At 32.4% G+C, this 26803-nt stretch overlaps 3 protein-coding genes across 3 annotated transcripts; 1 reads left to right on the top strand and 2 right to left on the bottom strand.

Moving 5' to 3' along the window:
- The first annotated feature begins 14713 nt into the window (after positions 1–14713).
- LOC105802664 (cell division protein FtsY homolog, chloroplastic) lies at positions 14714–17682 on the top strand. The gene is made up of 12 exons (XM_012634438.2): positions 14714–15063; positions 15173–15277; positions 15395–15468; positions 15567–15625; positions 15787–15824; positions 15953–16073; positions 16181–16249; positions 16340–16422; positions 16796–16864; positions 16963–17025; positions 17133–17258; positions 17354–17682. The coding sequence occupies exons 1-11, from the start codon at positions 14755–14757 to the stop codon at positions 17244–17246; spliced, it is 1104 nt and encodes a 367-aa protein (XP_012489892.2). The 5' UTR covers positions 14714–14754; the 3' UTR covers positions 17247–17258; positions 17354–17682.
- A 213-nt stretch (positions 17683–17895) lies between these two features.
- LOC105802665 (uncharacterized) lies at positions 17896–19224 on the bottom strand. The gene is made up of 3 exons (XM_012634441.2): positions 18918–19224; positions 18678–18824; positions 17896–18219 (listed from the first exon to the last, which is right to left on the bottom strand). The coding sequence occupies exons 1-3, from the start codon at positions 19188–19190 to the stop codon at positions 18076–18078; spliced, it is 564 nt and encodes a 187-aa protein (XP_012489895.1). The 5' UTR covers positions 19191–19224; the 3' UTR covers positions 17896–18075.
- A 3888-nt stretch (positions 19225–23112) lies between these two features.
- LOC105802666 (uncharacterized) lies at positions 23113–26748 on the bottom strand. The gene is made up of 4 exons (XM_012634442.2): positions 26220–26748; positions 24743–24775; positions 23457–23621; positions 23113–23364 (listed from the first exon to the last, which is right to left on the bottom strand). The coding sequence occupies exons 1-4, from the start codon at positions 26295–26297 to the stop codon at positions 23242–23244; spliced, it is 399 nt and encodes a 132-aa protein (XP_012489896.1). The 5' UTR covers positions 26298–26748; the 3' UTR covers positions 23113–23241.
- Between the last annotated feature and the right edge of the window lie 55 nt (positions 26749–26803).

Raw genomic sequence — 26803 nt, 5'->3', positions numbered from 1 at the left:
TGTTGTTGGAGTTATTTAAAGACTTGTTCTCCTTGCAGATCATTTTAGAAGCTAGAGATAAACCCATCCTAACGATGTTGGAAATAATTAGAAGAAAAGTCATGACTAGGTTGGTTTCTATGAGAGAGGCTGCTGAGAAGTATCCTGGACCTTTATGTCCAAGGATACAGAAGAAGTTGTCTGAAATTGTTAGTCAGTCCAATAAGTAAGTTTTGCTAACTCTTTTTTACTTATCTTGAATTCTGTTGCTTGGATGGAAAATTTTTTAACTTTAAAATGTTACTTTGTTTATAGTATATGGCCGGTATATGCTGGAAATGAGAAGTATAGGCAACAAGCATGTGGTTGACCTCCTCAACTCCTCCTGTTCATGTAGAAAATGGGACTTGTCAGGAATCCCATATAAGCATGTTGTTTCTTGCATGCAATTACCTGCTGTGAGCCCTAAAACTTATGTAAATACATGTTATATTGTCACTACCCAGTTGAATATTTACAGCCACTTGATTAACCCTGTAAAAGGTAATAGCCCTAAAAACCTAAAACTTTATTAAATATTACTTATTTATAAAATGTGTTTGACATCTTTAATTTTTTGTATATAGGTCCTATACAATGGGAACATGTAAGGGACATGGAACCCATTCTTCCTCCCATAATTAGAAGGCCCTCAGGAAGAACTTAACAAACAAGGAGGAAGGAAATAGATGAAGTAAGAAAGAGTAGGCCAAAATTAAGCAAGACATGACAGTAAGCTAATTGCACCAAATGTGGCAAACCAGGCCATAATACAAGGACTTGCAAAGGGATTGTTGGGGGTAACCAAATGGCAAGCCAATCATTGAGCCTGCAAATTTTGAACCAAGCCACTTCAATGGATAACACATCAAGCCAACCACCCTTAACCCAACAAAGCTCAAACCTGACAGCAAATTTTAGGGCCAAATTACCTTTCAAAAGGAAATCTATTTTGTGAACAAAGAATATATCATTTTGGAAGGGTTGTTGAATCATGTTAACAATACATTTTGTCTTAATTGAGGGTTTGAAACAATTTTTTTTTTTGAAATGTTAAACTATTGAACAATTACTTGAGAAATGGCTATTGGACATGGTAGATATTCAAATATTGGACAATTACTTTGAAGCCTGTTGTTTTAGTTGCTGGATTGCAGGTAAGCATCTGTTTACTTACCTTCGCAACCATGTGGAGTTTTAATTGTTGAAACATAGAACCTGAATCTGTGCGTGTATTTGGCATTTACAAGATAGTTGCAGGGGCTGGTGTGCTTGCTGGCTATGACAAGCTACAAGTCCTTTTCCTTGGGAAGAAATATGGATTTGGTGGCGGCTAATGTGGAAGGTGATTCTGCTACCTTAAAAGAATGATCTAGTGTCCCAAGTTCGAATAATGTTGGAAGGACAAAGTGCTTATGATAGTCCTTGTTCCCAGTAATTAGGATACACAAATTCGGTAAAAGAAAATATTTTATGTTAAAAAACTTCATTGTTTACTTAAGAATGACTACTGATGTAATTAAACATGGGTTTAATCTTTACACATGTTATTTTTTAATTTTTTATTTAAAAACTATATAAAAATATGAAAAGATAAAAAGATTATTAAAATAATAATCATTTGATAAAAAGTATGTAATACCCGATTTTGGCCCAGGTAAAAGGCCCTAATTACAACCGGCCCATATACCCCAAGCCCAATACAATCTTGGCCCAAAATTGAAACAAGATCAGAAACCCTAGCAAGCTCCAGCCATCGCGCTGCAGCAGTCGCCCAGGCACACCTCTTCCTCGCGTGTGCTGCACCACCACGCGCATACCTCTTCCACGGCCTCTGTACCTTCGAAAAAAGTGGATCTAAACAGCACCAGCACAACAATAACAAAAAAGGCAACAGAGGAGAATATTATAGTAATTTATTTTTTATTATTCGCTGTAAATTGATGGATTCTGGCTATATAAAGCCATTTCATTTTCTGTAATTAAAAGGGGGGAATTCAGTGTAAGGAGAGATACAAAGAAAAACAATATAAAGAGGAAAAACAAAGGTGAATTACGAGTTTTTTTTATCTGCTCTCTGTTTTTTTATTTTATTTTTGTTTTTATACAAGTAAAATCAGAAAAGAAAATGGGAGTTCACCTTCGAAGCTTCACTGTTGAAGCCCACATTCGCCTCGCTCAAATCGGAAGCCTGGCGGAGGTCTAAGGCACGAGACGGCTTTGAATGGCGGCGGCGCAAAGAGTGGGGTTTAAAAAAAACCCTAGCAGATTACTGTGATTTTTTTAAAAAGAAGAAAGAAGCAGAATGTTTTTTAGGGTTTTGTTTAAACTTAAAGAAGGAACAAAAACGACGTCGTTTGGTGCCTTGACCCGCGCGGTGACCCGACCCGGAGGGGAGGATCCGCGCGTTCTGGCCTTGAATGGGGTATTTGCGCAATTAGGGCCTCCCTATTGCGACGCATTTTAATCAAGTCCGTTGCCTTTTTAATTTGGCCCATATATTTTACCCGTATGACGTTTTAATCCAATGCTGCGTAGCGTTTAGGAAAGGCGGGATTAATTTCCCTTTTGGCCCTTCAGATTATGCGCATTTTGCAAATCTGTCCTTTGTTTTAATTTGCTTTCGTTTTTTAATTTTGTTTTGATTTCAACTTAATCATTTGCATTTGTTTTACTAATTAAGTTTGATATTAGTTTCACTATTATTATTATTATTTATTATTATTATTATTGTAATGTACATACATACATTTTTTAAAATATATGTGCATATATGTTTTAAACTTTTATAGAAAATATACCTGTACATATTGTATTTATTTATTTATTATTATTATTATTTTATTTTCACAACTCTTATATTTTATAATACATATACATTTTCCTTATTTTATAATCCATGCACATATACAATATGTATTTTTATAATATATATATACTTCTAATTTTTACATAAAGTTATATTTTATAAATACATACCTTTTTACAAAACATATATATCTTTTATATTTTAATTCCAAAGACATTTGTTTTGCTTTACTTTCGTAAATATGTACATATACCTACTTTTATATATACGTTTTATTATCTATTTTATAATTTTTACATACATATATATATATATAGCTATATACATACATATTTTAATCTTTATATATATACATATTTCTATTTTTCATATATTTAATAAATTATATACATCTGTATAAATCTAAATACATTTTTATTTTTATGAATATATATATATATATATACATATTTTGTAAATACATGTACATATTTATTTTTTAACTAATATTTTCATATTTATAAATATATATATTTTAATGTAGATATTATTTAATTATTTTTAATGTATTTTACATGTATACATATTTATTTTTTCTCGAATATTCTATTATATTTTCGTATACATACGTACATTTCTTTATATTTTCGAAAATGCTTAAATACATATTTATATCTTTAACACATATGTTTAAAAACTTTACATATGTATATTTATTTATTTTTAGAAATGCATTATATATATTTTGTTTTAAATTCTATAGTCCAAAATTTTATATGTAATCCCATACGTATGTCTTCTATTCTTTCTATTTTTATGTATATATTTTGTACCTTTTTTTCTCTTTTTATTTTTCGTTTATTTCATTCATTTGCTTATTGATTTATGTTTTCATTTATATTTTGTTCATTTGATGCTTTACATGTTGTTGTTTTTTATGTACGTTAATTTCATTTATTTTCATAGATGTATTTATTATTGCATTTTACACTTAATGTAGCATCACATCATTTTTACTCAATTTTAAAATTTTCAAAAAATTGAGATAGCACTCGTATTTAGGATTTTCAAGGAAATTGAGCCCTAACGTATTGAGTTCTGGTTTTCTTCGTTAAATCTAACGATCGAGATTTGCTCATTAATCAAAAATAATAAAATGAAAAGCTTGTCGTTGATAATTTAATATGTTGTATCCTAACGTATTGGATGTGACGTATTATTTTCTCGAGACAAAGATTTTTTTTAAATAATAAAGGAAAAATTCCAAGTTTAGGATTTTGAGGAATTGTGCCCCAACGTATTGGGCCGCGATTCCTTAAATCTTAAACAAATGAATATTCTTTTAAATTTTTATTACACGAGTATTTTGGACTAATTCATTTTTGAGGAATTAGAATGTCGTGCCCTAACGCATTGGGTGTGGCATTTCCTTTCTCCGAAATGATAAAAGTCTTAATAAGTAACGATTTTTTTTTAGTTTTATTAAGGATCATATTTTTAAACTCTCGACTCTAAGACATTAATTAATCAATTTGGTACCAATTTTTGGGCGTTGCGAGGGTGCTAATTCTTCCTCGTACGTAACTGACTCCCGAACCCGTCTTTAAAACTCATAGACCAAAGTCATTTTTAGGTGGTCCAATCACACCTTAATAAAAGATTGGTGGGGACTCCAATTTTCATCGACAACTAAAAATTTTTGTTTTTTTTCCAAAAATAAAAAATGGTTTTGACAAAGTATATTAGTATGCAAGTGTATAACAACTTTTCTCTTTACTACAAGAAAATATATAATTACAAAAAGGTAGTTGTACATACAAAAACGACATATGACAATTTAAGAGCCGCACAATGAACAAATAGTTGTGTTCTATGAGACAAATAGAAATAAAAGTTAAAGAATATGGTCTTTTTCTTTTCTCTTATTTATTGAAATTAAGCTAAGGAATCTGAACAATTTCTTTTAAAATTTTGTGAAGTAACTGAAGCTTTGAGAAGAATGGGCAATGATCACTCCCTTTAATATTGTAAACTCCTTTTGGTGGGTTCTCTCTTACTAGTTTCTTTTGCAGATCCAGTGAAAGAGCTCGGTCATCCATTTCCTGAATCTAGAATTGTCGTTTGCTTCCGTACTTCTCGAGGCGTAGTGACAGTTTCTCCATTATAGGACCCAGTAGAGTAGGTCTCATGGTAACAATGGCCAAAGCTACATCCTAGAATAGAAACCAAATATCATGTTAAAATAATATGATTCCATAAATTAACACAACATTTAGACTCGAGTATGGTATTAACATGTTAAAATGCAACGTAATATTCACCAATAAAACCAACACGAATCATCAGAAACTACAGTATCTTGAGTCTTGACATACATCATATTCATAGCCTCTTGTACAAAAAGTCTAATGATATAACTCCTTTCCTATTACGTTATCCATGCAAATGATTGCATCACTAGATTTCATTAACCATGATGCAATAGTACACCAAATAACAGAAGTGACATATACAACATTGATTGGCCCAAAAAATGGCCATATATGCATACTTCATAGCTAAAGCTTCAAAGATTTCATTGCTTACATATTATAACTTTTGTACCCCTAAAAGTTGGAAAGCATTGATTACATTGCAGTTAAAGCAGATTTGTGTAACTTGTACCTTTAATCAACTGAATTGTTACCTTATTTTGGAACATTAGAACAATGAAGAGGGGACCATACTCCATGATCAGGTCTATCCTTATTTCTTGTACGTTTTTCATGCTTCTAACTTCCAAAACCTGAACCATGCAGTGCCTTTTTTTATGAACTTGCCATTTGAAACACTTTTTGTATCAAAATCACATTCCAAAGCAGCAATATCATTAGAGACACGACCATTCAAACCCAATCGTGAATTCGTAGGTCGCAAAGGTCTCTTGACATTGTCCAGGCTCATAGTTTCAATTTTCTGCTGAGTCTAGACAGCTGCTGAAGACTGATTTTGGCCCGTTTCATTACTCAAAAGTATTCTTCTTATTAACTTTCCACCAGCCTCCTATTGTTGAAGTTGTCACGCAGCAGGTGAACCAGGTGAATTTGCTACAGAAGATGATGCACCTTGCTGTTCCGATTCACCCTCTGAGACCTATGAAATTTAAAACAAGAATCATAATTTGCATTCAATAATTTGAAAAAGGGGGACAATTCAAAAACAAGCTACACTAGCACATATAAAGCACATAACAATAGGGGTGAGCATTCGATCGAATCGAATCGAATCGAATCGAAAATTTTCGAGTTAATCGAGTTTTCGAATCTCATTTTATCATCCTAACTTTATTTGAAGTTTTCTCGAATCGAGTCGAGTGAGATAGAATTCGAATCGAATCGAATCGAATATATTTGTTCGAGCTAAATTTTAAAAAATAATTTTGGGTCCTCGTAACTATTGTCACCCATCGTAATAAAATTTGTCCACCTTAATCAAATTTTTTATTAACTTTCATCACCTCATAATTTATTTATTAATTTTTTATATACTGGTTAGCTTATTTGCTTACTTAGTTATTTCAATTATCTTCAGATTCTTGTCACTATGTATTTTGGAATTAAAAATATATTAAATGTAAAATATGATTTTTTAATAAAATTTATTTTAAAAATAAAATGTGAAATTGATACCAATATAAAATTTTGACACGAATACTTTATGGCATAATTAATAATTCAATTTTAATATAAATATTCAATATGACTAAACAATTCAATAATATAAATAATATACAATGTGAAATATAATTTAATAATATAAATAGTAGATATAAATAAAATTATTACTATTTATGTTTAGTGATTTTTTGGGTAATTTTGATTTTTTATTTGAGAGTAAAGGGTGAGAAGTAAAAGTTTAGGGGGAAAATAAAAAGTTTTGGGGAATAAAAGTTTGAGGGAATGTAAAAGGGGAGTAAAATTTTGGAGGAAAATATTAAAAAAATTGGAGGGAGGGTTTGGGGTAGATGGGAGGGGAGGGTTTGGGGTAGATGGGAGGTGGGATGGGAAGAGAATAAAAGTTTTAGGGGAAAAGTGGGAGGGAGTAAAAATTTTGGGGGAAAATAAAAGGTTTTGAGGGTTTTTGGGAGTAAAATTTTAAGAAAAATTAAATGGGAGAGTAAAATTTTGGTGGTAAATGGATTTTTGGTAGATTTGGGGATTGGGAGGGGGGAGGAGTAAAAGTTTTGGGGGGAAAGTGGGAATGAGTAAAAGTTTTGAGGGAAAAGAAAAAGGGTTTAGAAGTTTGGGGTAAAAATGTAAAATATTATAGTTTGATATTCGAATTATTCGAATTATTCGAGTTATTCGAATTCGAAAACTCAACTCGATTCGAACTCGAAATTCGAAAAAAAAAATCGAGTTGATTCGAATGACTCGATTAACTCGAATAACTCGATTCGTTTAACTAGAAATTCGAATTTTTTTTCGATTTTTTCGAATCGAATCGAATTTTGCTCACCCCTATATAACAATGAAGTAGAATAAAACTTGAATATAGTTAACAATGGATGAGTGAGGGGAAATGAGACAAATAAAAGGCAAACATCTTACATGAGGAGCATTTCGGTCTTTTGGTTTTAGAATGATCTTTTTCTTCACAGAATCGGCAGAAAAAGTGATTCCAGTTACAAAACCATCAATGCCACGGACTGCAATTCAACTAATTAAGCAAAAATATGCGGGTAAATAAATGAAAGAGATAAGTTAAACACCAAAACAACATTCAACCCAAGTACTTTCATATATCACCAACTTCAAGTCGAATGAAAGAAGATAATCCAAGTACTAAGTAGATAAAACTAATAACATAGAAATATAATTTAAAGAAAACAAAAGCTACTAACCAATTAGCTCTGAACCGAAACTTACCCAAGACCAGAAAAAAAAGATAGCAAGGTAATTCAGCTCAAAATCAGCAGTAAGAAAGAATAATATGGAATATCCACAAAGAGATTGTGAACGTACAAATTGATTCAGATTAGAAAAATTTGATTGAGCAACCAATTATTCAAGAACTGTAAAAAAACTAGAAAATATAATGATTAGGAATAAGAACAGTGAAAGTAACAACCCTTTTCTAAAAAATTTACAATTAGCTTGAATGAAACAGGTTCATGAAAGCATGTTTCTGGTTGCAGTTTATGGGATGTCTACTGACGTAAAATAAAATACATATTCACAAACAATTTCAAAAAGTCAAAGAAATTATCAAGAATTTTAATTTAGGATTTTCATTAAACAATAAAAAATTCAATCTTTTGTTTTTCAGTATTGAATAAAAGAGACAGAGGAATGCAAAGAAGACATACCTGAACTCTCCATTGAATCCATCTTTATGAAGCAGTCAATTTGATTTCAACTATTTTGATCTTAATAATAGTTTTTCCAGTCAAATGGAAAAAAAACCTAAAAAAAGAAGAGACGAAGAAAAATTAAAAAGAGGAGATGAACAGTTTTTTCAGTTAAGGTTTAGGTTTAAAAATTTTAATTAATTAAATTTTTTTAATTTAAAATCTATTTTCATCGCATTTAGAAATCCAAATTGGCACTTAAAATCTAGTTGGACTGCCACATAGGATTACTGTTAGAGAGATAACGGAACTTAACGGTAGAGTGATCACTTCGTAATAAAATAATAACATAAGTGACTAAAACGTAACATTTCAAACATAAGTGGCTAAAATGTAACCTGAGGCAAACAAAAGTGACTATATTTGTAGATTACACTTAAATTATTCATGCAGCGTACAAAACATATAAATAGGTAAACATTATGTATAAACAAATATCATTTCAAGAACCAAATATATCCTTCTCATATCACAAATATATACACATATAACCATATCAATTAGCCACATATACATATTCGGTCAACCAAATTAACCTCCATTCAAACCACCTCAACTATATTCATTATTTATCTTACTAATCAATTTAAATAATTTAGCTTCTTGACCGAATATACAATATGCTTATCATTACCCTTTACCAAATCATATAATGAACATCACAAACACACACATATATATATATATATATATATATTCGATTTTAAGCTTACTAACTTAAACTATTTAATAATGCTAATTATACCAATATGTCAAGCTTACCATAATGAACAATCTTAAACCATACATATTATTACTTTAAACTATATACATATACCAAGCACACCACAATATATATATCATGTAATTACTTCCCATATAAGATTAAACCGTGACCAAATTTACACAACCATTAGCATTATAATTAAGCTGTTATATCAAAAGCATATAAACTAAGCTTAACCAAAAGAAATAAGCCATTTTTACATGGCTTATATTTACATATCCCAAATCAAACGTTATAACTAGACTATACATGCCATAAGTTCAAATTCAAATTTAACAAAATATCAAAAAGAGTCGATAGTGTGATAAACTTCTCTAACGATCCTTGAGCTCGTAACCAACTCCCGAAATCTATAAAACAAAGAAACGTAAACACACCAAGTAAGCTTTTATGGCTTAGTAAGTCTTTAAGAAATTAAATGATTTAATAATAATAATAATCAATTTATTAATAATATATAATTTAGCTAAGCACATTAACCTTACCAAACTTCAACTCAAACTATTAAAACTCATAGTTAAAAGATTCCTTACCCAAACACCACTAGGTCGAATACTCACCTAGTTATTTTAGCATTTTATTATTCCAAGTCTAATCTAATTAATCATAAAATCCATACATACATTTAATTGTATACTTAAGTCCAAGATTCATAGTATAATGTCTCACATATACATATAGTCTACATGGCTGAATACATTAAATCATGTATGCACATATTTATAAAACATCTCAATGATATACCAATTGTTCATTGACAACCGAATATATATATATATATATATATATATTTCATGATCAAAGTACTTATTTTGTAATAGATATCGAATCACATACGTACTCACAGGTTAATTCATACCTGGCCTTCTGGCTCATTTTACATATTCGATATCACATCGGCATAAAGCCTTCTAGGCATAAAGCCTTCTAGGCATAAAGCCTGTAATAATGCACTGGCATAAAACTTGCTAGGCTCAAACCTGATAAAAACTCATCGGCACAAGGCCTGCTAGGCACAAAGCCCGATAATCACTGATACATAGTTTATTCTATCACATATTTCATATATCGAAGTTCATAATTTTTCCATGATATTCATATTTATTTTTTTTTATATATGTCAAAACACAATTTAAAACATTAGCTAAAACATAGTTATCAAATCATTTCATATTCAGTAATAGCTCAAATATTTTCATATATTTCATTTAAGCACATATACTTCTCATTTAATTAATTTAAGTACATCTATTAACTTATAGACTTACTTCGGCGATGTAAAACGGAACGGAACGACTAGTCAACGACTTTAGTTTTTCCCCGATTCAAATCCGAATTTCTCTTTTCTTGATCTAAACATATTCAAATTAAACTCATTCAAACATATTTTCACTCAATTTAGTCCAAAAACACATAAATGGGCAAATTACCATTTTACCCCTAACATTTACACTTTTCACAATTTAGTCCAAATTACACAAAACACAAAACATTCAAATTTTGACTAGACTATGCTTAGGTCGAATCTTTATTATACTCATAAAAGTCCATGCATTTCATTTATTTTGCATTTTAGTCCTCCAAAATTTTATTTTCACAATTTAACCCTAATTACTCAAATTCATCAAAAATCCCAAGATAAAACATGTTAATCTTTCACCTATTTTTCATTATTCATCATCATACATCACAAAACACAAATATTCATCGATGGCATAACTCAAAATATTCATTAAAATAAAAAATTTAAGCATGGGTCGGATAGTGTTCAAAGCAACGATCTCAAAAACGTAGACATTATCAAAAACCGAACAAAAACTAACCTTGATTCAAGCTCCAACAATGGCCGAATGTTTTAAGCTTTCAAACCCTCTTTTTCTTTTCAATATTCGGCGAAGAAGATGAACATAATAGCCTTTTTTTATGTTTTGTTTTATTATAACATATATTATTATTTAATTACTAAATTAACCTTTACTAATTAAAATATAAAACATATACACTAAGGTCATTTTAGTCCATTGCCACCTACTATCTTATAAATGGCTAAATTACAACATAAAGACTCCATATTAAAAGAACAACTACTATTTGGCCCTTTTGGATTTAACCCCTAAATTTTTATTTTACGCGATTAAACTTTTTTTATTAAATCGGCACTTAAACAACAAAATTAAAACACGAAAATTTTATAGATATAAATTCACACATAATAAACACACAAAATAATATTAAAATATTTTTGACTCGGATTTGTAGTCCCGAAACCATTATGTCCAATTAGGGTCGAAATCGGGCTGTTACAGAGAAGGATTTTTTGTGCTATAATGCATTATTCGCGTGGTTATGTGTTCCTGTAAGAATTTTCGGTGGTTATCCTAGTTATTGAGGGTAACTTGAAAATTTTACATTGACAAAAAATAAAGTCCATTTTCTAAATAGATCGAGCTTTATAAGTGTTTTCGGTTCAAGTCCAGCCCGACCATAAAAAAAAACTGTTGTTGTTTTGCCATTATTTTTATATTGTTTTGTTACCATTTCGCAATTATATTAGTATTATTATTTTTGTTATTATTTAGATATTATTTAACTCTTATTTTTTTATTAATTTTGTTACTAATGTAAAGGTATTTGCTTGTTAAGTTACACTTATCTTAATTTTTTTTTAATTTTTTGCATATGTTAGGAAACATTTATTTTGATATTTTTAGTATATTTGATATATTATATTTTTTAAATTTATTTTTATATATAAAAAATTAATACGGGCGGATCAAGCCCAGGTTTTAGTATTTTTATTTAGGTTGGGTTGGGCCTAAAAAATGAGCCTAATTTTTTTCTTGATTCGGTCCGAACCCAATCCGACTCAACCTATGAATAACTCTAGAGATTTTTTATCATGAAATTAATTATTACTTAAATAATAAATTATTAAAAATTTTAAATATGTAATATGTGTTTGATAATTATATTAGTTTTTTATTTATTTTGTAGAACATTAAAAAAAATTGAAGAATATAATTAGGTAAATAGATATTTATCAGTTGAAAATTTTAAATATATATTTTATATTTTTAGATTATTTATTGTTAAGTATAACTCCTATTTCAGTCAAATTTGAGAAATAATCTTCTAGTTAAACTCATTTATTTGTTTCAATCAAACACCGATTAGTTTAGATTATTTAATTATTTGACATATGAATTTAGCCTATAATAGGCTATTTTACAACATTAGAAAATACACTCATTAGAGACTAGAACTCATAACACATTTAAAGAATTTTGTGTTTATATTTTGAGGGATATTTGTTTTCGGGTTTTTTGGGTTTAGTTTTATCTCCATCTTTTGTACTCTTCATTCTTTTGCCATTATAATAAAATTATTTTTGTCCGTGATTTTTTATCCTCTTTGGAAGGGTTTTTCCACATTAAATTTGTGTGTTCAATTTCTCAATTTATTTCGCTATTTTTGTTACTTGTTGCTTAATCAAGTCGATCCCTAACAAGTGGTATCAGAGCTAGTTCAATTTTCATAAATCAGCCCATTCAAATATGGCAGCAACAATGTTTGAAATTGAGAAGTTCGATGGTGAGACAAATTTCAATATGTGGCAAGTTCAGATGATGGCAATTCTAGTTCAATCCGGTTTGAAAGAGGTTGTTACCAGGAAAAAGCCTGTGAATCTAAATAAAACAGAATGGGAAGCACTTGATGAAAAGGCTTTATCTGCAATCCAGTTGTGCCTCGCGAATACGGTATTGCAGGAGGTATTGATGGAAAAGACCTCATCTGCCTTGTGGAAAAGGTTAGAACCTCTTTATGCAACTAAGTCTCTAGCTAATCGTTTAGTGTTGAAACAATGTCTATTTACGTTTCGTATGAACGAAGGTGAACTTCTTAGATATCACATCAATCAATTCATTACTCTTTTAAATGATTTAAAGAACGTTGAGGTTCATATTGATGATGATGAAGATCAAGCTATGATATTATTGTGCTCTTTACCCCATACATACAAGTCTTTCAGGGAGACCCTGATTTATGGCAGAGACAAACTCTCGTTCGAAGATGTGAATGGTCATTTGTTGAGTAGAGACAAACTCGACAATGAGTTTCATTTGGATAGCAAGGAAAATAAGAAAGCTTCCGTTTTGATAGCATCAAAGAAATGAGACAAAAGGTGTCGTTATTGTAAAAAGTTAGGTCACGTTAAAGCAAATTGTTATAAACTGCGAAATAAAAGAGCTATTGAGAGTAACGAGGAAGATGTAGCTGGTGCTAATTTGGCCGATGAAAGCGGTGATAATTTCTTATTAGTGTCAACGAGCGATAACTCCAAGCTCACATCCGAGTGGATCCTAGATTTGGGATAATCTTTCCACATGTGTCCCAATAGAGAATGGTTCTCCACATACAGTTCGGTTGAAGGTGGAGTTGTGCGCATGGGAAATGATTCATCTAGTAAGGTAATTAGTATTGGTACTGTTAAAATTAGGATACATGATGGGACGATTAGGAAACTCTCAGATGTTAGGTATGTACCTGATTTACGAAAGAATATTATATCATTGAGTATTTTAGACTTGAAAGGATGCAGAATCAACATCGAGTCAAGCGGCATTAAAGTATCTCGTAGAGCTCTCGTTTTTTTAAAAGATAAAAGAACTGGCAGTCTTTATATTCTGGAAAGTTCTACAGTGACCGGTGAAATCGGATGTCCCTCGTCTGTTACAGAGTCGAAGTCAACTCGTTTGGAGCAGAGGCAACTTGATCATAGGAGGGAAAAATGTATGACTGTTTCGTTGAAAAGAGGTTCTCTTTTGGATGTAGGTTTTGAAAAGTTAGGGCACTGTGTTCATGAAAATCAGACCTGGGTTAGTTTTGATTTGGCAGTGTACAAGTCGAAGGCTAGAAGTCTTCCAGTTTCTAAGCACAGATTCGACTCAGTTAATTCCCTACATAGTTCAAGATAGGCTCGTGGCGGGCTTTGACAAAGATGGCGTTGTAAAAATATGAGTCAAGGAGGAGATTTGTTAAGTATGACTCCTATTTCAGTCAAATTTGAGAAATAATCTTCTAGTTAAATTATGTTTATTTGTTTCAATCAAACGCTGATTAGTTTAAATTATTTTATTATTATTTGACATATGAATTTAGCCTATAATAGGCTCTTTTACAACATTAGAAAATACACCTATTAGAGATTAGAACTCATAACACATTTAGAGAATTTTGTGTTTACGTTTTGAGGGTTCTTTGTTTTTGGGTTTTTGGGGTTTAATTTTATCTCCATCTTTTGTACTCTTCGTTCTTTTGCCATTATTGTAAAATTATCTTTGCCCGTGGTTTTTTATCCTCTTTGGAGGGGTTTTTCCACGTTAAATTTGTGTGTTCAATTTCTCAATTTAATCCACTATTTTTATTACTTGTTGCTTAACCGGGCCAATCCTTAACATTTATAAGTTTATAAATTTTTAAATGATGATGGATATCACATCGTGACACTTTAACCTAATTCAAGAACCAAATGAATGTGGGAAAAAAATTAGATATACTTAATTGTAAAATCTAAGACAAAAATAGATAACTCGTGATTTTTTCTTCTTGCACCATCTTATTTTTGGAACACTTTATTACGAAAGTGTAAAAATAGTATTGTCTATGGAAATAAATAGTAAAAATATATATTTACTTAGACCGTTGCATCCAAACGACGTCGTTGGAGGAATGCTATCCACTCCAAGTCCTTCCCTTCATCTCACACAATTCAGTTTACCGAGAGCCATAGAAATGGCTTCTTCTACTCAGTTCTCCCTCACTTTCAAACCCTCACCGTCACCGCTCTTTTCCAACTTCCCTCGAACCCGGTTCGGTCCTTTCACAACCGCTAGGCCAATCGCTTCCCGTTTCAAAGTCCTGTCTAGTCAGACCGGGTTCTTCACTCGGCTCGGCCGGTTGATCAAGGAAAAGGCCAAGAGTGACGTCGAAAAGATCTTCTCAGGTTTCTCCAAAACCAGAGACAACCTAGCCGTCATCGACGAACTCTTATTATACTGGAACCTCGCCGACACCGATCGCGTCCTCGATGAACTTGAAGAGGTTTTCTGTTCTCTATTCATTGTTCTAATGCTATTGAAAAAGTGTAATTAAAGCAGTTAAAAAGATGTGAAAATGAATAAATTTATTTATTTTTAGTTTGATTTTGCAGGCTTTGTTGGTATCCGATTTTGGGCCAAGAATTACTATTAAAATAGTGGAACGCTTGCGGGAGGATATTCTAAATGGAAAACTTAAATCAGGAAGTGAAATAAAGGTTAATACAGGAAATACCATAATATTTTTAAATTTCTTTTATTGGATTTAGTTAGTGAAAGTGTTCTATTTTATGAGGTTACACATATTGAAAAATGTGAATCAATTGTGGGTTTAGGATGCATTGAAGAGAAGTGTGTTGGATCTCTTAACAACGAAGGGGAGTAACACCGAGCTTCGACTTGGATTCAGGTTTATCATCTTTCATCTTTTGAATTTTCTTGATGTTCCATCCTGCTGTAAACTGGTGTCGGTTGTTCCTCTTGCTGAACGCTCTTTGATGCTATCAGGAAGCCAGCCGTGATCATGATTGTTGGCGTTAATGGAGGTGGCAAGACAACATCACTTGGTGAGGCTAAAAAGCAATGTCTTAATTGTTATAGAGTTAAGGGAGTTAAGATTTGGGAATGGGGTTCTGTGGGTTATCTTAATTGATGAGCAACTTTTATCTAAACAAATTGATGCCTGACGATTTATTATAAAATAATCCAATTAATGATTCCCTTGCAGGAAAGCTGGCTTATAGACTAAAGAATGAAGGGGCAAAAGTGAGCTACTAAAAAGCATCAAATGCTTTAGCTACTACAATGTGATGAAGGCCTTTATGGTTATAAACATGCTTATTCACAAATGGTTCTTGCATGTAATTTTTTCTTACAGTTTGAGATCTTGGCAGATATTGATGGCAGCAGGGGACACATTCAGAGCAGCTGCTAGTGATCAACTAGAGATATGGGCTGAGAGAACTGGTTGTGAGATAGTTGTAGCTGAAAAAGAGAATGCCAAAGCATCATCAGGTAGACAAATAGAATAGGACCGAAAAGGAAAGGGGCTTTGCTGTTTGTTATCATTGTGATGCGTTACAGAACCGTTAACTTGTGGTTTTAAAATGCTTTCTGAATAGTGCTTTCGCAGGCTGTGAAAAGAGGTAAAGAGCAAGGTTTTGATGTTGTCTTATGTGACACATCTGGACGTAAGTATTATGAAACCTTCATCTTTTGTTCTTGTCGATTTTCTCTGCCTTGAAACTGTTTCTCACTGGCATGATTTATTAATTTTGCAGGCCTTCACACCAATTACAGCTTGATGGAAGAGTTGATAGCATGTAAGAAGGCTGTCGAAAAAGTTGTTCGTGGTGCACCTAATGTAAGCTCAAGTTATTCCTGACCTTGAAATCATTAAAATGTGCGCGCAATATGACAGATTTGCATTTACCCATCTATCCAGACAAAGCTCATCTTTGATACATTATTTTATCTGCCTCTATTCCCCACCTTCATTTACTTTGGGCTTCATTTTTGTCTTATTCCTTAAGAGCATGTCTCCCCTGACATGAAAATGGGTGATTTCTCAATACCAGTTTCTATGGTTTAGTTATAGCTTTTAGTAGTATCTTCAAAGGTACCTTCAAGGATAATGAATTTGAAACGAATTGAATATGCTATGTATTTATCTTTTCAAATTCTTGTATTTATAGCAAAGGGTTATCCTAATTAAGGCAATACCACAACATGTGCAGGAGATACTACTAGTTCTTGATGGGAACACCGGATTGAATATGCTTCCTCAAGCTAGAGAGTTCAATGAGGCACTCTTCCTACCCTCGCCTTCATCAAGATACTAGGACAAACTTGTCAAATGCTAACATCTTATTTCAGCTGTATTAACATTCAATTTTTGTGTCAGGTTGTTGGAATAACTGGTTTTATTTTGACAAAACTTGATGGTTCTGCTAGAGGTGGCTGTGTGGTACCCTCTCTTAAACCAGCTTCTCTTTGCTTTTGAGGTGAGAGGTGGGAGGGTGTCAGGTTGCTTTTGAACTTTCAATTCACATTTTATCAATGTTCTTACCTCAGGTCAGTGTGGTTGATGAGCTCGGCATTCCCGTGAAGTTTGTCGGTGTTGGTGAAGGTGTTGAAGACCTTCAACCTTTTGATGCGGAGGCATTTGTTAATGCCATATTTTCGTGAGAAATATTGTTGGTAAAGTGATCCGTTTATATAATCCTTTTGATAACATCTTATCAATCACCATGTTCATTGGAATTAAACCAGTGCAATTTCTTCATGTTTCTTAGGATTGTAATCGTTTGAGACCAGTTTGGCCGATGTCAGGCATCTACAGGCATATTGTTGTAAGAACTCAGTCACAAGAGTACTCGTTCGCCAGCAAGGATTAAAAAAGGCGGTTCTGATGTGTGAAAAAGCTTCAGCAACATATGTGTGAAAAAGCTTCAGCAACATAATGATGATGCAAATTTTTTGGTCTATACATTATTCCTCTCCCCTAATATTTGAGCATTATGATCTTGTCTTCATCAATGAGCAAATTCATTAGTTGATAAGTACAAAACCAAAAGCTCACGCTTCTAAGAAAGATTAGTAAATGAAAAGTGCTATTCAAATAGTTTGTCTCTATTCCATTTTTTAGGATAATGTTGCATCTGCTTTTATCAACCTGTAATATGCATAAGTATGCCACAAAAGTGCAGTTAACCAGAAACTAATGGAAAACCCATTTGATTTAATTAACCAGATTCAATTTTCGGTCCCCTCTTTGTTAAGCTCTAAATTAGGCATATTAAACAGATCGTTTAGACTTGATAATTTTGTGTAACAATTTGACACATTAATCTATATTCCTATTGGTCTACATTATATTTGATCAAGAATTACAGAGTACCAAGATTTTTTCTTGATTATTGACACATGATTATTATTGACGTGGCAATACCAACACAAAGAACTATAAGTCTTATAGGAGTTTGGTTATCAGCAGAGCGACCTAGTATGGGGAAGTTCATAGCTTGGCAATGGGAGAATTATAGAAGGTAGCACGGCTACTATAGATCAGTTTCCCAGTTTTCCTCATTTTGAACTCGACCGCAACTACAGTTGTATTTCTTCCTCTTCTCACTACAGACCCATCAACAATCAACTCTGCCTGCACGTTGAAAGTATACAACACATGATAGCATGAGCTTCACTAAAACCGCAAAGAAAGAGTCAAGAATGCAAATAAACTATTGAGATGCAAGGGAAGGTCAGGGGTCAGGCAATGCAGGGTGAAATGCAGAAGTAAGCTCCTATCTAAGCAATTTGAAGTATCCATGTCCGGCACTAGCCTTCAGTACGTATGTGGACATAGGTAAAGGTGTGTACTACTGTGTTTAGGCTTATTGCAATGGGGAGTTCATTAAAAATGAATGTAAATAAAATGTAGAAAACATCAGACTTGAACAAACTCCAATCAACAGTTAGATAACATGTGAAAGTTCATCGCAATATTTAAACATCAAATTGGCAGGCACAATCACAGTCAAGTTCCATTGAAACCACAATAAGGATTAACGAAAACCAATATTAGAAATTGAAAACCCTAAAAAGGAAATAAAATCTCACGTTTATGGTAGCAGGAGAGAGATAAGACATGGCCAATTCACCAAGAAAAAGCTCTTTATCCTCACCCACCACCGTTCTAGCTGTCGCAATCGCCACTCTTTCCGATATTGCTGCAACTACCCCTCCGTGTAACCCACCCATCGAATTCTGCAAAACAAACCCCCAAACAAAAAAGAAAGAAAATTTTCATCTAACAAGTCCGATAAGAAAAAATAGAGAGAAAATATCCAAAAGAATTACGAGTATAGTGGGCTTGACGGTGGTGAAGCAGGTGATGTGTCCACGTCGGACAGCGTCGGTCTTGAGGTGGTTACATAAGAAATCAGAATAAAAGTCTTCTGAACTGTAATTGTCCGGGATGGGATTGGAAATCCCGACGCTTTCTAGAAAACGCATAACGTTAGATGCGTACGGCGTAGATCGCTCACCAGGTTTCGCCGTAGTGGCACCATCGGAGGAAGACAGTGCGTGAGGTTCCCGAGAAGCAGGAGAAGCAGATGAGGGATTTGCCATTTCTGTGTCTATTGAGAATTGACGACTTGACGCATATGCTTTTAACAGTATTCTTTTTTAGCTGTATTTTAGGTTTTTTGGTAAATTCCCAAATTTAGATTACAATTTTGTCAATTAACTATTTAACACTAAAATTGTGGATTTGTGTGAATAGGTAAAAGTTAACCAAATTTGATTTGAATCGAAAATTTTATTTTTTTTTGAATTTTGAGTTAATTAAATTAAAGTTAATTAAATTAAATTATTTGAGTCAACTCGAATAATTTGATTCGAGTTCGAGTCGAGTTGAATTTTATAATTGAATAACTCAATTAATTGAATAATTTGAATAATATATTGATATAAATACTCTTTAGTTCCTATTAACTTTGAAAATAAGCAAATTAATTTCTTTCACAACAAAGATTAAAAAAATTAAAATAATTTTCAAAATTCAAAATTTATATTTCTAAAAAATTATTAAAATCTAAAAATATATAAAAAGAAAGTTAAAATTTTAAAATTTTCTAAAATAATACTTTTGGACCTAATTAATGATTCAAATTTATCATGCTCAAGTATCTTATTTTTGATTGTTTTGCTTTGTAAAATTTTTCAGATTAGTTATACCTTAGTACCTTACCAATATTTTTATTTGATATGTTTACGTTTTCTAATTTAACTTGAACAATTTTACTCGATTTGATTCGACTTGTATTTCTTTTCACTCGACTCAATTTGAAATAATTTTAAATTGAGTTAGAATGATAAAATAGGATTGACAAATTTGATTAACTCAAAAATTTTCACTCGATTCGATCAAACGCTCACATTTAGTCTCAAGTAAACTTATAATTTAAGACAAAAGTAAATTGACATTTTTAGTATGAGTCTGTCTAAACACCAAAGTAAATTGTTTGCCCTTAAAATAAATTAGGACAAATGTTAAATTCCTATCTACAAGTATTATTTAAATTTAGTTTTATAAAAATATATATGCACTTTAATTTATCTGTTTGAGTGCAATTTATGAGATTTTGAGTCATTGCAAAAAAATGTATTAAGATTAGAATTTTGATTTATTGTAAGTATGTAACTTCAAAAAAACATGGTTTTTTGGCAAAAAAAGAATTAGAATTTTATAAAAGTAATGTTTTAAAGTTTGTAATATAATAAAGTAAGAATATAATTTTTAGACCTGATAACCTAGGTTAAGAAAGTGGAAATTGTGGTTTTTGTGGAGAAAATCTGGAGATTCAGGAGAATGAGAGGGTTTACGAGAATTGTTAGTATGACTCTTTTATGGTAGAAGATAAATTTAACTACGTATCTTAAGATTGTTGACGTGGAAGTCTAATTTGATATCTTTGACAGTGACAGTGATGTGACGTCTTAGGATAAGATATATTAGGGCAATTAGCAATCAATTTTTTTAAATCTTCATGTGGCCTTTACATAGCCTTAGAGGTTTGTTGAGTTGGGGTTCACGAATTAACTTAGATTATGAATACACAATCAAATTTGTAATTTACGCTGTAAAGTTCATGAAGTTCATTATACAAAGTATAATAAGATCAAACTTAAAAAAAGTTACAATATAAAAGATTAAATGTTGAAAAAGTATATAATCAATATTTATTAATTATTATGCTTAAATTTTTATGTTGTGCTAATACTTCAACAGTCTATTAAACAATGCTACAGGGATTTTTGGTGTATGCATGTATTTTGTGCATATTCAAACCTAAACATATAAATACAAGTCTTCAACAGACAAAAAAAAAAAGTAAAACAGAATATTAGTATTGTTGGTGGTTAGGCCTAGTCATTAAAAATTTTAGACCTAATTGATAGGTGAAGGTCTAGCTTGAAAATTAAGTTTAAGCCTAATTCAGATAAAAATATTAAAATTGGCTTGATCCACTCATATTAATTTTTTTAAAAATTTATATAATTTTTTAAATACAATACTCCAAATAAACTAAAAATATTAAAATAAATATTTCTTAGTAAATTGAAAATAAATTAAAAAAGGTCTTTATAACTAAGATAAGTCCAACTTAACAAACAAATGCCTATAAAATAATAGCAAAATTAACAATAAAATAAATGTTATACAATATTCGAACATTAACAACAAAATAATGAAATGATAACAAAACAGTGACAAAAAGTGGGAAAACCACAACAAAACAACAGAATTTTTTTTATTGCAAATTCGAGTCGGGTTGGGCCTGGGTAGAAAAACCTTGCCCAAGGCTCAACCCATTTTCTAAACGGGTTTTATCTTTTACCCAAATCTATTTTTCGAGCCTATATTTTTATCCAAACTCTCTCATTTTTCGAACGGGCTAGCCATGGACAACTCTAGGAATATACCCAAATCTATTAGATGGATTTAAAACCACCACTCAATTGTACTCTCTAACTTACAACAAAGACTCCATTTTATCACAATCTATATTGTATTACTCCTACAGCTTTCTTTAATCTAACTAAAGGAAAATAGTGAAAGAGAATGACATTTCATGATAAGCACGTCTGATAATCTTCAAGGCCAAATAGTATGGCGGTTCATATTCTTTGAAAACAGAACACTAGCTCTACTGCAAATTTAAATCTACCAACATAAGGGCCATGCATAGAAGCTTGTTCATAGCACTTGTTGATAAACGATTCTATTGTCCTATGACACCATTTTTTTAGCTCTTTAAGGAAGGGAAATTGGAAATTGCTTTTCCTGTAAGAGGGACATCTTGTGAAGCTCTATTTTCACATATTCAAACCTCTAAAATAGCAATAAATAATTGGTTCTTCATCAACTGTTGAAACACAGCAGCTCCAAATTCTGCAGAAAAATTCTGCAGCATGAACTATACAAAAACTCTAAGATCAAATCATGGAGGTGAAGCAAGACCTCCAAAAAGGACAAACATCATCATCATCATTAGTATAGGGTACAGTCTTTGGCTGATCAGATAGTCGTTAAGATTGATAACTAATTTCATCATAATGGTCTCAACTAGCAAGCATCATAGAACCTGCTCTGAGTTCAGAGTCCAACCTAAAGACTAACGATATAATGATACTATAACAATAGTGGACTCTCTTGCCACTTTCAAAAGAATATTGCACACCAACTGAAGTTGTTGAAATCATGTTCTAGCAGCTTATTAAGGAATGGGACTTGGATTTCCCAATTTCATAAAGGAGTTACAACTTTATAAACCATCATAATGTTAGAATTCTATCAGTTCAGTCAAAAAACAACTCAGTTTCATAATTTATAAGCATGCATGCCTAAAGTGAAAAGATATTACCCAACCGATTCGGCAATAAAATATAGACAGCCAAAATCAGATCAACTGAATCATTCCATCAGTAAAGCAATATTATTAAGCATTAAGCATTCAGCATACTAATGTAGGCAGAAAGCTTGGTTAAAGTGGGCTGAGATGTATCAGACCAAAAGAGAAAACGATCAACCAGATTTTCTTTTCCATTTCATTTATGTTGTTTTCATCAGAAGCTGGGTAGAGTTTAAGAGAAAAACAAAGATAAGGCTCTTCAAAGGCACCATGTCACGTCAATCTTGTTCCTCAATAGGGTGTCATGTTTGCCATAGGTTGTTCAGTAATAAATAGTGTGACATCATAATGAAACCAGGTAATACATTTTTCCTTTTGTTTCTTGGCCCAAAAGAAAGAAAAAATGTATCTTTTTTCCGTTTCTTTCCTTGTATGTTTGGAATTTAACTTAAACATGGCTAGCATTATCCTAGAGCTTCTAGCACACTTGAAAAAGCTTATTTCAGCCTAAACTTTGTGGAATAATTGCCAAAATGTGCCACCATTGTGGTGATAAATTTCATATTCCATGCTGTTGCCAGCATCATGAGTAATATTTCTCAAATGCATATTGATAACCAGAAAATGACGATATATGTCTATTTCAACCACAGATATAAATATCCCTTGTCTTAACGGTTTAAAAGAAAAACACCATAGAAAAGCCCAGCAAACAAAGATGTCCAAAAGTTCAGCATGGCAGAAAACACAAACAAACAACCTATTTAATAGAAAACAGGTCCATGACAAGTGCGGCGGTTGTGTCCACGTCGACCACAGCGACTGCATCGGTATTTCCCTTTTGGAGGTCTCCAGACCATTGGCACGGGAAATGCTTCTGTTAAAAACTGGCAATCAAAGACAATGCTTAAGCAAAATAGAAGCAGATAATGAGTAAATGTTGAGGAAATTGAAAAGAATTATAGAATATGTAACTTGCCTTCACAGGATAGAACGGATAAGGACAATGAATATGAGCATGCCCTATCTCCCGGCAGCGTGAACAGCGCTGTGTCCGCTCCTCTTTGCTTAAAATATCCTTCCACCGTTGCTCTCTCCAGATATCACGACATGCAGGACTCACTGGAGGAGTTGGAATGGGGTCCTAAAGATTCAAACAAAAATACTGAGTCAATACAGAGAAAAAAGAGCAATATGTGAGAGAAAACATGAATTAACTAGGTGAAAATGGCAATAAAAGTGTTCAGGGATCAGGGATGTCATTATTTTAAAGGTTTCCTTGCAAAAAGTTTGTATGACAACCTATGAGGATGATGCATTGAAACCATATCATATGTGTTATTCAAGTAAGTCAATGAAGAATCATTTACAAATCAGATTTTGGAACCAAAGGATGCAAATATTAGTGCAGACTGAGACAAGAAGAAAAAAAGTAACACTAGATTCTGTGTGCTATCATAAACCAACTTCAAAACTATTTCTCTGTTTCACCAATTTAAGTTTATACTTTGTTAAGTGTGCATTATGTGTTTGTAATCACCTAATACATATGCATTGGTATAAAAGAGTACTGGGTTCCATTCTCTGCATTGGCTGAATAACTAGATAGATCCACTTTTGACTCAAATCCTGTTGTGTTTGCTAATCAATTTTGTACTAGCTTCAAAATTCAGAAGTTAAAATATGTTTAAGTTACAGTTAAACTAAATTACCATAGAAATTATGTCAGCTGACGATCAGCACATGACGTTACCTAAACGATGCAACCATCAATAGATTCTCTTAGACCATATCGAACAAATTAAGATTACCTATATTCAGTACACGCCACTTGCCGACATAAATAACAAGATTAGTAGATTTGAGTGTTTTTCACGTGACATGAAAGGTAAAATCAAGAACCGTTACTCATGTATCCAAATTGATCTGTATAAAAACCGACAGATCTTACTCCATGTTGGTATATGAGCAACAGGACGCGTGCTAGTGTTTGAACAAGATTTGCAATGAAACGACAAACATGCAATCTAAGATTTTCCAACTTTATTTGTCTAAAACTAACAGATCTTAGTAGATATTAACCACATGAGCGGCAGAAAACATGCTAATATTTGCACTTGATAACAGATCATATTCGGCTAATCAGCATGTAATCCTACTTTATCCTCAAATCATGACCTACCAACTTCTACCAATTATATTACCAGTTTTGAGGAAAAGGCAAAACAAATCCACGCATGTCAAAGCATTTAATGCAAAACATACCCTAGCTTTGGAAGAAGAGTCTTCAGGAATTCCCTGGTGTCAAAAAGTATATAACTACCAAAATCAGTCAGTAACAACAAGTATGCAATAATAAATTTCAGACGATTTGATAAATACAGGTACCAGATTATAAAATTCCTTAGTCAGTACTAGATCTTTCCATTATGATCTAAAACATTAAGCAACAGAAGTCAGATAAAATGTTGACAAGGTTGCCACATTTGAACCTTTTACAATTAGTACAACCATGTTCATTGCCTTGAAACTCATTGATATAAAAGAGTACTAATAGATCCACTTTTGACTCAAATCCTGTTGTGTTTGCTGATTAGTTTTGTATTAGCTTCAATATTCAGAAGTTTCAAGTTACAGTTAAACAAAATAACCACAGAATATATGTCAGTTTACGATCCGCACATGACGTTACCTAAATGATGCAATCGTCAATAGATTCTCTTTGACCATATCGAACAAATTAAGGTAACCTATATTCAGCACATGCCACTAGCCAACATAAATAACTAGATTACTAGAATGAGTGTTCTTGACATGACTTAATCATAATATAAAATGTAAAATCAAGAAACGTTACTCATGTGTCCAAATTTATCCGTACAAAACTGGCAGATCTTAATCCATGTTAGTATAGAGCAACAGGACACGTGCCGGGCATTTGAACAAGACTCGCGATGAGCCAACAACCATGCAATCTAAGGTTCTCCAAATTTATTTGTCTAAAACCAACAGATCTTGGTAGATATTAACCACTCAAGCAGCAGAAAACATGCTAGTATTTGAACAATGCACTTGATAAAAGATCATATTCTTCTAATCAGAATGCAATCCTATTTTATCCTCAAATCATGACCTACAAACTTGTACCAACTGTGTTACCGGTTACAAGCGAAAGGCAAAACCACGCCGTGCATGTCAAATCATCTTAGCAAAACATACCCTAACATAGGAAGAACAACCTTCAAAAATTCCTTGGTGTCAAAAAAGTATATAACCTCCAAAGTCAGTTAGTAACAAGTATGCAGTAATAGACTTCAGACGATTTGATAAGTACAGATAGCAGATTATAAAATTTCTTAGTCAGGTACTGGATTTTTCCATTATGACCTAAAACATTAAGCAACAAAAGTCAGATAAAATGTTGACAAGGTGGCTACATTTGAACATTTTGCAATTAGTAGAATTGTGTTCATTGTTTTTTTTCTTTTTTTTCTTTTTACAACTCACACAAATTCGGCAGAAGCAAATCGCTGCCACACACTAGCAGGCAACTCTTGCCTGCGATTCAATCCCAAGACGCTGGTGGCTCAATGTTCATTGCCTTGAAGCTCTTGTTTAACCAATTTTACGTGTTTAGATATAGGATACTATAGTGAACTAAAACAATCCATTAGTTAATGAACCAATTAAACAAATTCATCAAAACCCATTCCATATTACCGACTAATATGGGATTATATACCTCAGTTTCAGGTTCTGGGGTGTCAGGAACATTGTTTTCATCCACTGGCTGTTGAAGCTTCATATCATCATCAGCCATTGCCACCAAAGTTAAGTTGTCTACGGAAATTAAGGTGTGTAGTGCGAAACTGGAGATGGGAAGGAGGGGTTAATAAAGAAGTCATTGAGGAAGAACAGAATCCCTCCCGATAGAACACGTGGAGACAATGCTGGTGGCGAAGGAAACGTGGAAGGAGATGATTCAAAAGGCAAGAAATTGATTCCTTCTGAGTACAGCTCGGATTTTACTAGGATAAGTTTGGTTCTTGAATTTTCAGTTTGTAGGAGACAAAAAAGAGTAAAAGCAAAGCTACAAATTTTGAGGCCATGAATGGCAATATTTAGCACCAAGGAAAAACTCAGAAACCAGCCGTTACTGTTTTTTCAAAAGAATGGTGGTCTATGGTCAAAACGGAAACGTCAGTGGCGGTTACTTCTTATTGATATACCCCACGCCCCGGCAGTGGCCCTGGCGCCTCACAAACAATTAAATTTACGGGGAAAAGGCATGTTCTGGAATTATATGTGATGCTATATATGAGTTTT

The sequence above is a fragment of the Gossypium raimondii genome, chromosome 11 (assembly GCF_025698545.1).
Source record: "Gossypium raimondii isolate GPD5lz chromosome 11, ASM2569854v1, whole genome shotgun sequence".
NCBI classification, from domain to species: Eukaryota; Viridiplantae; Streptophyta; class Magnoliopsida; order Malvales; family Malvaceae; genus Gossypium; species Gossypium raimondii.
Note: the sequence above shows the minus strand (reverse complement) of the source record. Positions and strands in the feature narration are given on the sequence as shown.

Excerpts from the sequence above, each read along its gene's own strand:
- LOC105802665 (XM_012634441.2), bottom strand. The coding sequence starts at position 19,190 with ATGGCAAATCCCTCATCTGCTTCTCCTGCTTCTCGGGAACCTCACGCA. Across the intron at positions 18,825-18,917 it reads CCGTCAAGCCCACTATACTC|AATTCGATGGGTGGGTTACA; the intron begins GTAATTCTTTTG and ends TTTGTTTTGCAG. Across the intron at positions 18,220-18,677 it reads TCTCTCCTGCTACCATAAAC|GCAGAGTTGATTGTTGATGG; the intron begins GTGAGATTTTAT and ends TTCAACGTGCAG.
- LOC105802666 (XM_012634442.2), bottom strand. The coding sequence starts at position 26,297 with ATGGCTGATGATGATATGAAGCTTCAACAGCCAGTGGATGAAAACAAT. Across the intron at positions 23,622-24,742 it reads ACTCTTCTTCCAAAGCTAGG|GACCCCATTCCAACTCCTCC; the intron begins GTATGTTTTGCA and ends TTGAATCTTTAG. Across the intron at positions 23,365-23,456 it reads ATCCGTTCTATCCTGTGAAG|TTTTTAACAGAAGCATTTCC; the intron begins GCAAGTTACATA and ends TTTGATTGCCAG.
- LOC105802664 (XM_012634438.2), top strand. The coding sequence starts at position 14,755 with ATGGCTTCTTCTACTCAGTTCTCCCTCACTTTCAAACCCTCACCGTCA. Across the intron at positions 15,825-15,952 it reads TAAAGAATGAAGGGGCAAAA|ATATTGATGGCAGCAGGGGA; the intron begins GTGAGCTACTAA and ends AGATCTTGGCAG. Across the intron at positions 16,250-16,339 it reads CTTATGTGACACATCTGGAC|GCCTTCACACCAATTACAGC; the intron begins GTAAGTATTATG and ends TTAATTTTGCAG.